This window comes from Octodon degus, unplaced genomic scaffold (assembly GCF_000260255.1).
Source record: "Octodon degus isolate 3935 unplaced genomic scaffold, OctDeg1.0 scaffold00129, whole genome shotgun sequence".
NCBI lineage: Eukaryota > Metazoa > Chordata > Mammalia > Rodentia > Octodontidae > Octodon > Octodon degus.
In genome coordinates, this window is record NW_004524705.1 from 1,189,801 (window position 1) to 1,200,321 (window position 10,521).

General features: G+C 46.9%; 1 protein-coding gene across 1 annotated transcript in view; it reads left to right on the forward strand.

Annotated features, from left to right (window-relative positions):
• Window positions 1-10,521, forward strand: part of Msh3 (mutS homolog 3) — a 132,026-nt gene that overhangs the window by 64,516 nt on the left and 56,989 nt on the right. Inside the window, exons 13-15 of the mRNA XM_012516845.2 lie at window positions 1,480-1,667; window positions 2,380-2,548; window positions 8,345-8,401. Coding sequence (XP_012372299.1) covers window positions 1,480-1,667; window positions 2,380-2,548; window positions 8,345-8,401 — 414 coding nt within the window. The remainder of the gene's footprint in view (window positions 1-1,479; window positions 1,668-2,379; window positions 2,549-8,344; window positions 8,402-10,521) is intronic.

A 10,521-nucleotide genomic window follows, 5' to 3' on the forward strand; every position in this document is an offset into this window, starting at 1 on the left:
GGCCATGTAAGAGAGACTTTCTGGTTTCTTGGGAAGCCCTGCTAGCCTCTCTCTGTCCACTGTGCGTTCTGGGAGCCGGGGGCAGCCCTGGCCTCCGAACCGCCATTCAGCCATCAGCTGCGCACCATGCCAGTGGCTCCTCGGCCCTCGGCGGCCCAGCCATGGTGCAGACAACCTTTCAGCACTTCCCTGGGCTGCACGTCTTTCATAGGAAGGAGAGAGCAGGTTATCAGTGGCTAGAGGGCACAGGGGCAGGGTAAATTAATCACTCCTCCTCACAGTTTCAGTTGCCTCCTGTCTGTGTCATTCTTGTGGCTTTGTGCATTTGATACCTATCTTGACTATAGTTTCAAGGCAGACAGAAATGAGGTGTGTGCCCTCCACCCCCCTCTCCACCAGAGTGCCAGTGTAGACTGTCTCAGTGCATAAGCAGCTGTAGTGCTCTTGTGATACAAGACAGAGTGCAGAGTCCTTCTGCCACCTGTCTGTGTCCCCTGTCCATAAGCAGAGTAAGTCGCATGGTCCCCTTCCAGGGTGCTTCTGTGTGCTTCAGTTAACAGGGATTGTTTCAAAGATCAGGAAGTGCGGCTGTGGCGGTATAGAAATACATGTGGTGCATATGGTATAAGCATGTAGTGTGCATTTAATATATGTTGAAATTATGGCATTTAAACAATATTTCTTAATTTTTAACTATTTTATAGTTTTTTCTTAGTAAGATTCCAATCAGTAGATATTTGTTTTTATCTTTTTAGTATTATAGATAATATTATGTTAAAGGCTCTGATACACAGTTTTTTTCACTACTTATTAAAGTATGTTTTAAGATAAATATTTTGAAGTAGGCTTGCTTGGTCGAAGGATATGTACATTTTAAAAATCATGACAACGAGCCAGGTGTGCTCTTCAGAAAGGTTATGCTCCTATTAATGATGTATAAAGGTGCCTTTTATTTCTAGCCATGTGACATGGTTATGATCAAGCTTTTTTTTCAGTCTCTGATACTCTGACAGGTGAAAGATGCTACCCTGTAGCTTTAATTGGCTTATCTTTGTGTGTGAAGTTAACACGAGGTTGTTGTAATCCTCTCTATGAGCTACATGGTGTTTGGTGGGCCTTCGCTCATGGTTTTCGTGTGCCTTTGAAGAGCCTGCTGTAGGCGGGAGAAGTCTGTCTTTCCCTTTGATGTCTCTGTGTTCCTTAGCGTTGTCTTTCATGTGTTTGACAGAGCCCTCATAGCAAAGAAGTCGTAAACAGTGTATTTTAAAATGAAATATTCCAACCATGTATGGGTTCTCTCCCCTGCTCACATCATTTTCTTATATAGCCTGAAAGCATTTTACATGCTTAATCTCATTAGGAGTTCAGCAATCTAACTAGTTCAGAAATCTTGTCTTTATTCTAACTTGTGAAACATTGCTAGGGAGGCTTCACCTACATGCATCTTGTGCTGTCTGTAAAAGATCCTTCTCCGCTCAGTGTTCCACCCAGGAGTTCTTCTTGATCGTCAAAACCCTCCATCACCTGAAGTCCGAGTTACAGGCGCTGACACCCGCAGTGAATTCTCATGTACAGTCACATTTGCTCCAGACATGTATTTTAGAGGTCCCCGAGCTCCTCAGTCCAGTGGAATACTACTTAAAGACGCTAAATGAAGCGGCTGCCAAGTAAGTACTGAGTGCTCAGATGTTCCTTTCCAGGAGGGAGCATAGCCCTGCTGGTGATGTGTGCTTCTCTGTCTTCACTAGAATGGTGATAGAAGTGGCTAGAATACAGTGCAATGGAAATGAGGTTGGATACTAGAAATTCCGCCACTCTGAAAGGTGCTACTTTGCTGTCTGCGCTTAGCAGCTGCCCGCAGGACAGCTCGGTGCTTCGCCGTGTGCCTAGCTGCGGTGAGGACCCGGAGCCAGCCAGGCAGCGCCGAGGAGGCGCTACTCTTTAGCTCAGAATCCCACGTCAGGTGGCTTCTCTGCTCATTTCCTCGATATTCCCAGTCTGCCTTCTACGTAGAGTCTATGTTTGGGAGCTGCCCTCTGACGGCTGTCACTGTGCGGCGCATCCCAGGAGAGCTGCAGGTGAAAGGCTGAGCTGATGTTCACGTATGTCTTTGTTTTCTGAGTAGGCAAGAGCCAGAGATGGATTTTACCTCTCGGCTTCACTGTGGGATCCTACAGACGCCCAGGGAAAATGGGCCATTCTGTCAGTCCTCAGGACTCAAGAAGTGGCCCCGTAAATCCTGAGCGGCGGGGCTGGAATTAGAAACCGCCTTCCTGCCTCGAGCCTTTTGGTTGCTCTTCATTCTGCACAAAGGGACTGAGCACTGGTTTAATTAATATGCATCAATGTATGGATTGCTTTTTTTTTTTTATATTTTAGGATTGGGGATAAAACGGAATTATTCAAAGACCTTTCCAACTTCCCTTTAATAAAAAAGAGGAAAGATGAAATTCAAGAAGTTACTGTCAAGATCCAAACACATTTGCAAGAAATACGAAAAATACTAAAAAACCCTTCAGCGCAGTACGTGACAGTTTCAGGACAGGAGGTAACATCAAATGCGCTTTACTTTTGCATCAGCTTGCAGTGAATAGAAAAGGTATTTTAAAATGTAGACAAAAATCTGAGGGTGGTAGCTAAGAATCAGTTTTCAAAAATTTGTTCCTTGGAAATGTGTTGTAATAACTTGTTTCCATAAGAAATATTTTACTAACAGTGTTTTATTAGTCTCATGATAAATTCATGCAACTTAATGTTATATGAGTTTTGGTGTTCTCTCTTAAATTATGTAGTAGAAAATTTTGCTTATTGTGAATAGTAATTAAGAGAGTTCACCTAGCCTGGGGCCAGGAGAGAGATCCTGGTTTACTGATGCTGAACTGGTCTGAAAGAATCAGAAACAAAATTAGCCTGAAATCCTGCGCTTGGTGAGTCGTCCATAAGCCTAGGGTGTTTTGTGGAATGAGTACTTGGGTTCACAGTTTATATTAATATCTGAATTAATATCTCAGAAAAAGGAGATACTGCTTTTTCATTGTTGTGCTGGAGGTTGGACCCAGGGATGGGGGAGAAACACTTTCCCATTGTGGCCACACCTTTAGTTCCATTCTCAGTCCTGAGGCAGGTCGTTGTGGTGCCTTATGTTAAATGTAGATTCTAGCTGCCAGAATTTGAGAAACTATACTTCATTGGGAAGATCATTTCACTCAAGATTTTTAAGAAATAGTTATTTTTCTTTTGAGGCAAACTTTAATTTCAAATCAGATATCTTAATATTATTTTATGTATTTTACCAAAAGATGGCAATTGTATGGTTAAAGTATTGTAAATAATAGCATTTATTAAAATATTTATACATTGGATATTTAAAAGATTTACCACTGATTTAAATTAGCCTGTTTTTCTTAAAATTATGAAGATGTACTTGGGCAGATATTTCATAAAACATGTTCCACTTAGAGCTCTGTATTTATTTATTTTCTTTATTTAAAAAAATTTTTTTTTCTGTATTTTAGGGAAGGGTCTACAGGGTGTTCAGGGTCTCACTTCTAGATCAGACTCATAGTGAGTGATCTGCCTGTTTACAGCCTCCCAAGTGCTGGGATTACACACGCGTACCACCACACCTAGTCTCAGTCGCTGGCTCAGCGTGCCCCATGGGCGGGGCCGGCATGACAGGCCCAGGGATGCAACCCCAGGCCCTGCGCCTGCTTGCAGTTGCTTTAATCCGCTGAGCTATTTAGCCAGCCCTAGAGCTCCATGTATATATAACAAGAAGTGATTTGACTGTATTTAGGTAATACTCATGATTTCACACTGTCTGTACGTTACCTTCCAAACACCAAATATATAATCTCATCTCTTGTTTCACTGTGTGACCATGACATTGTGAAGGAAACAGTAACCTGAGAACCATAGCTCTGGTTCAGTGGTGACAGTCAGTTCTTTTTTTTTTTGGCAGAACTGGGGATTGAACTCAGGTCCTTATGCTTGCCAGGCAAGCGCTTATTCTACTGAACCATCTCCCCGGCCCCCGCAACAGTCACTTCACCACGGTGGCCTTGGTACCAGCAGTGAGAGGATGGAGAGGCTGCTTGGTGTTGTGCGAGGAGCCCTCGGCCCAGCGGCCAGCTCTGCCACTTAGGGGTATGCCTGTGGAGGGGTCCCGCCACGGAGAGCAGCCAAGCTAGACAGGCGAAGCACTTCCCGGTCACGCAGCACTGTGCACCCGGGGCGCAGTCACTGCTACCTAGCACAGGTTGAATGTGAGAAGTGTGCTGGTGCTTTACACGTACATCTTAAATTCCAGTACAGCGGCTGAGGCCAGGGCCTTATCCGTTAGGCAGCTGGGGCCCTTGGGCAGCAGAGAACGGGTTGTTCAGTGTTGCTGGGAAGGAAAGCAAGGACTGGAGTGCTAGCCGAGCCGCCCAGGGTCACAGTGGCCCCAGCCTGCCTGCTGGCCCGTCCGCCTGACGGGCCATTGTTTCCTTCCAGTCACTGCTGCCAGCCCCAGGAATCAAGGACACTGTGGATTGAATCTGGTAGAATCCAGTCACTTTAGAGTCTGTATTGTCACAACTAAAACAAAGCTTGAGTGTTGGAGGACAGCCTTGGCTTCAGTTGGCAGCTTTGAAGCAGCAATGGGAGAAAATGATAAAGACTTCACAAGAACTGGTTACACGTTTTTGAGTGCAGCGTTGATGTTTAAGGGAAAGTCCAGGATGGAGCTTGAGTAATAGTTATACATGGTTAGGAAGGACTCGTTACTTTTTCACAATCTCTAACTTAGGTAGGTCAGGATGACCAGTTTGAGAAAGAGATTTTTCTAGTTATTCCTGATGGCATGAATCCTGCTATGTTTTTTTAACAGTCTATCCTAGATTTGCATTGCTACATTAATGCAATATTATTTTATAATTTTTTAAAAGAAATAATGATTCTATTCAAATATCTAATGAATTCTAAATACTCAGAATTCCTATAGTCAGGTTCTGTTTTAAAAACAGATTAAAGGCTTTGGAAAGTAACTTATTTAGCATTACTTAAAAGAGTAAGGTCAGGTGCATCCAGAAGGATTATTCTGAGAAGTCAGGGAGGGCAGCTCTTTTTAACCTGAACTTGGGCTCCTCTATCCTGTCTGAAATTGTATTTCTGTACCTGTGGCTTTTGTCACAATTCTGAAGACTGAACTGAAGCATTCCTGTGTAGAACATGGACCTCACTGTTGCTAAGCCTGGGCAGACGAGTGTGCCAGCCCGCTACATCTTGGCCGTCTTCTGCCACGCCTGTCGGCACCAGCTGCCAGCTGGTGCCCTCACTATTGCGCCAGGCCGTAATGTGGGACGGCCCGAAAGTGTGCGCTCAGAAGAGACTCAGAAAGACACTGATGTCACTTCCCGAAGTCCGCGGCTTCTGTGGCTGTCCCGGCCACCCTTTGTGTCTGTAGAGATTATCTGAACCTGAGGTCTGGGGCAGTGCTTGGAACAGTCCTGATAAGCAGAAGTATTTGTAAGGGAAAAGGAAGTAAATACTCAGGATAACCTTGGGAAAGTGAGTATTAACTCATAGCAGGCGATGCATCCAGAAATCTGCTGTTTGTGTTCAAACTATGGGCTTCTTGTTAAATCTGCTGAGTAGAAAATGTGTAAGAAGGTGAGAAAGTGGAGGGAGGGGAGCAGGTTGGGTTTGGTGCTTGGAGAGCCAGAGGCAGGTGCTGGGTGAGCGGACGTCCCAACAGGGAATGAGGGGGCAGCGGGCTGAGCTGGCAAAATGGCTGGGGTTCAGGCAGTGAGCTCCGCAGGGCTCGTGGAGTTGCTACCGCCCACCCATACCTCAGGGCTCGTAGGGAAAGAGTAACCAGGAGAACTCGCGGTTGTTTCTGGGCAGTGTATAATTTTCCAGTGTTAGTCCTTGAACAAAAAGCCTGGCTGATCGATCATGCTTAGGATGTTTGAAAAACAGAATAGGTAGAAACTTCCATATTGTACATGGTATGGTAAAAAACATACAGTAATGTTTAAATTTTGCAAGTATATTACAATAAAAGACAGTGTCCTAGGTCTCCCTGCAAAAGCTCCCCTTGGCTTCTGACACCTGTGTCCTGTGAGCGCTGCTGCCCTCTGAGGCAGGGCTGGCGTCCTCTCGCAAGTCTTGGTGGGATAGCTGATCACGAAAGGCAGGCTCCCCACAGTGTGACACTGTGTCCTCCCCTGCTTTGGTGCCGTGTGACTCCTGCTGTGCCCCAGAAGAATGGCCATGAAAGAGAAACAGTTTGAGTCAGTTTAGGACATAAAGGCAGCCAGGGCTGTGTAACCAGAGATGCCCAGGAAGCGGCTCTGAGAGTTGCTGTAGCCAGTGGCCAGAGCCGTGGGACGAGGGGACTTGGAGGAGATCCGTGGCAATGTGGCCTTCAGTGGAAGTTTTTTTTGCGGGGGGGGGGGGGCTCAGCCCGCCTTGGCACGTGGTGCTAGCGATGGAGCCGCGGTCCCCGCGCGCTTGCCTAAACTTGCCTAAGCAGGTACTTTAAAGCGCTGAACTATCTCACTGGCCTTGGAAGGGTTATTCACCGCAGTGTTTGATCACATCTCATACAGCCAGGGCAGGAGAGAAGAAAGCTCGAGTGTACTGCTCACAGGAGGGCCTTCGGCCAGGGACTGCGCACCTGTGGGTGCCACTCATGCCTGTGTGGAGGTCCCCTGGGGGCCGGAGCCTCCAAGAAGTCCTGGGGCTTTCTGACTCATCTCCTCTGGAAGTGGCTGTGAATGAGCTGATTGCTGTGTGAAGGGGTTGATGATGTGCATGGTTCTGCGAGTCTCTTCCCACCTCCTGGCCCCTCGTCACCAGCGCCCGTTTGTCCCTTCGTATGGGTGCCATGGGCTCCCGGGGCTGTCAGGAGCTGAGCCTTCTGCAGTGCACCTTCTCCCGACGTGCTGCATCAGAAGGCCAGGGGGGCTCTCAAGGTGACTCTCCAGTTGGCAGAGTTGTCGGTACAGTGTAGGTTGCTTTATCTTTCTCACCGGTTATATTTATTTTCCGACCGTTTTTCAGTTACTTCTCACAGCCATGGGGGTTTCTAGTTGTTGCCCTTGTAACTGTGCGAGGGTATCAAGGTCTCTGTACTTGGGGGTGTCAAAATTATTGAAAAATTGTTGTTAAAGGTGAAACTCAGGGCCGGCCAAATAGCGGATTAAAGCGTCTGCAAGCAGGTGCAGGGGCCAGGGGTTTGATCCCTGGGCCTGCTGTGCTGGCCCACCCCACCCCCAGGGCACACTGAGACGGCAGTTGAGACTGAGTGTGGTGGTGCGCACCTGTAATCCCAGCTCTTGGAAGGATGTAAACAGGCGGATCACCAGAGTCCGATCTAGCAGTGAGACCCCCGAACATCCTCTAGACCCTTCCCTAAAAATAAAAAAAATAATAAAGATGAAAATCGGTAAAATTAGCCACTAATTCCTGTTATAACTAATGTAAAAGCTACAGTGATTCTATTAATGGAAATTAAATTTATAACAAGTTGGATATTGCTAGTGCGATTACATAAATACCTGAAACTATGTACGTGTGACTAACAATTGTGAGAACAGTTACTATAGCCATCCCAGACTAGTGACAGCCACCCAGCTTTGACACCTTCTGCTTCTGCTTGAGGTGAGAAGGCTGCAGGGGGTGGGGGATGGATGAGGAGAGGGTCCCCAGAAGTGAACCATGACACCAAACTCTATGAGGGAAAGGGCTGATTTTGGCAGGTAGAGCAGTCAGATCTGACTGTATGCAAGTACTTCTGGACTTGAGGTTCCTGTTCAAAATCTATTGCAGAAAATCCTATTCTGTTCAGAATAGAAGAATAGTATAATGTGTAATAAATGAGTGTTTAAAATTTTTGTTGTTAGAAACAATGTGAGTGGAGTAATTGGGTTCTCTGTTTTGTGTTGGTTGTTTTGGGGGGCAGGGTTTCACTGTTCAGTTCTGGCTGGCCTTGAACTTGAAGCGGTCCCCTTGCCTCAGCCCCCCAAATGCTGGATACGGGTGTGTGCCACCACAGCCTAGTAGTAGCGTTCTTAAAACAATCTAATGCTAATAAATAAAATAGGCTACTGATTAAAAAATCACTATTTCTAGTATGCATGTAGTGTTATAAACATGAAAGCCCCAACTTATATATTTTATTACAAACATTTGTTCAGTTGTGCTTTATCATAATGAATGAGATTTGCTCTTCAGATATATAAACTCTCCCAAGAGCAGTGCTAAATTTACTTTGAATTCTTAGACTATTTATCACAGTTGTTGCACTGTAGTGGACTGTAATGGTTACCATTTAAATGTCTGTTTGTATTTCTTCTAGTTCATGATTGAGGTGAAGAACTCCGCAGTGTCCTGTATACCCGCCGACTGGGTTAAGGTTGGAAGGTAGGTGTGGAGCCCGCTTTCTCCCAGTGGGGTTGCGGTGACAGCTGTGTGCTGCCCGCCCAGGGACTGCTTGCTCAGCTCTGAGGCAGCTTTCCTCCCTTATTTCCTGATGGCAGTTTTGACCAAAGAGAAAAATTTAAGTTATTTCATTGATTTTAAAATATTTTTCAAAAATGTGCTTACTTTCACCATTCTTCTTTGTAGCTTATGGTTTTATCTTGTCAGTTCAGAGTGCACAAGGAAAACTGAGGAATCCTCAGTTGTGAAATTAACGTGGATCGGTGTGGTGGTGCACCACCGGCATCCCAGCCCTCCGGGGGTGGAGGTGGGGAGGCGAGCGGGAGCCCAGCCGGGGCACTCAGTGACTTAGCAGGGCCCTGGCCTATAAAAGGTCCGAGATGTGGGTGCGTGCAAGGTCAGGTTGCGTCCCCAGTAGCAACGACGACAGGATTGTCAGCTGCTCGGGCTTCTAGATGAACACTGCACCTGACATTTCTGGAAGAAGCTGCAGTTTCGTTTTCTGCCTCCCTGAGCGGCACACTCCTTCCTTTCCTCGCGCTTTCTGTGGCAACTGGCTGCAGGAGCTCTTTATGTCAGTTTGTAGCTTGTATTGTGAATTGATGAAAATAAATTAATCCAGTCTGCATTCAGGAGCCAGGGCGAGACTGTCTTCTCTCCTCAGTTAGCACTCCCCTCCAAAAGCAGCCGCTCAGAAGTGTTGGTGAGTGTGTGTCTGCCTGTGTCCTCACAGCTGGGCTGGCGCCACTGCTGCGGCTGCCTGACCAGTGGGAAGATGTCACCTTCACCTCAGACAGCTGTAGAGACTTGTAGCCGGCGAGGGGGAGGCAAGCCTTGCTAAAGAAGGATTATTTTATTTATTTTTTATTTTTTGAAGTAATCAGGCTCTGGTTTAGTAAAAATCATGGTTAAACAAAAAGATAAATAACAAATAAATGTATGAAAAATACACATCATATGTAACTGGGATTGATTATCTTAAATTAAAAAGGAAACTATTCTCATTGCCACAGGGAGCGAGGGTTTGCTCCATTCTGATCCCCAGCTGCTCACTGTGCGCACACGGCCTGGGGTCGCTATTGGCTTTCTGTGCTGGCTGCCCAGGGAAAGGTGCTCCCTGGCTTGACATTCTGAGAGTCATGGTGGCCTGTCCAGAGCAGGACTGAATGTCTAGGACTTGAGGTTCACCAGAGAAGAGCCGCATGGTAGATGTGTGTCGAGTCCCGCTGTTCCCATGCAGTGCGAGGCAAGCTCAGTGCCAGCATCCCCAGAGCGGTCAGTGATGCCAGGGAGTGGACAGCAGGGAGGGCCCTTTTAGTCTCTCCTGTGGCGCTGGGACAGGCAGAGCCTCAGGATGTACTTGGCCAAATTCTGAACATGAAGGCCCTTGGCATTGAGGATGTTGGCCAGGTAGCAGTGCTGGGGACAGTAGTTTTAGGAGGACCAGCTTGTTCCGAAGACGAGGAAAGCCACATTTAGGGAGAGCCCGTTTGTGGGCAGCAGTGGTGCATGCCCATAGTCCCAGCACTTTAGGGTGAGGCAGGAGGATTTTAAGTTCAGGCCCAGCCTGGGCAACTTAGTGACTTACTGAGACCATGTTTCAGAAGTTAAATAAATTAAAGAGGACTGGGGATGGCACTGCATGCGAAGGTCCTGGAACCTGACACGTATACACATGTGCAGTGCATTCTGCGGGCCTGCAGTCACCCTGGCCGCAGTTGAGAGCCCCGCGTGCTCCCTACTTGTGCCGGCCCAGAACAGCTCCTGCCCTTCACTGTCTCCCGTGTTGCTGCTCTCCCTGAGCCTCTCAGCTTCCCTCCCCACTGAAATCTGTCAGTCATACAGAAAAGTGCAAAGGTGAAAAATAATAGCCTTCCTCGTGTTTTCACCCCAGCTTGTGACCTTGCTGTAAGAATTTGCTTCTGATTGTTTACAAAAAGCAGTTCACTTAGCGTAGAGACCCAAAAGCCTTCGCCTATGAAATGAAGATGCTGCCCTTTGCCTTTGCCGCACAACTAGTGTGCAGCGTGTTTCGGAAGCGTGCTGAACAAAGTCATGTTCTTTGGAAGCCTGAGTTCAGACCACAGTTAGACT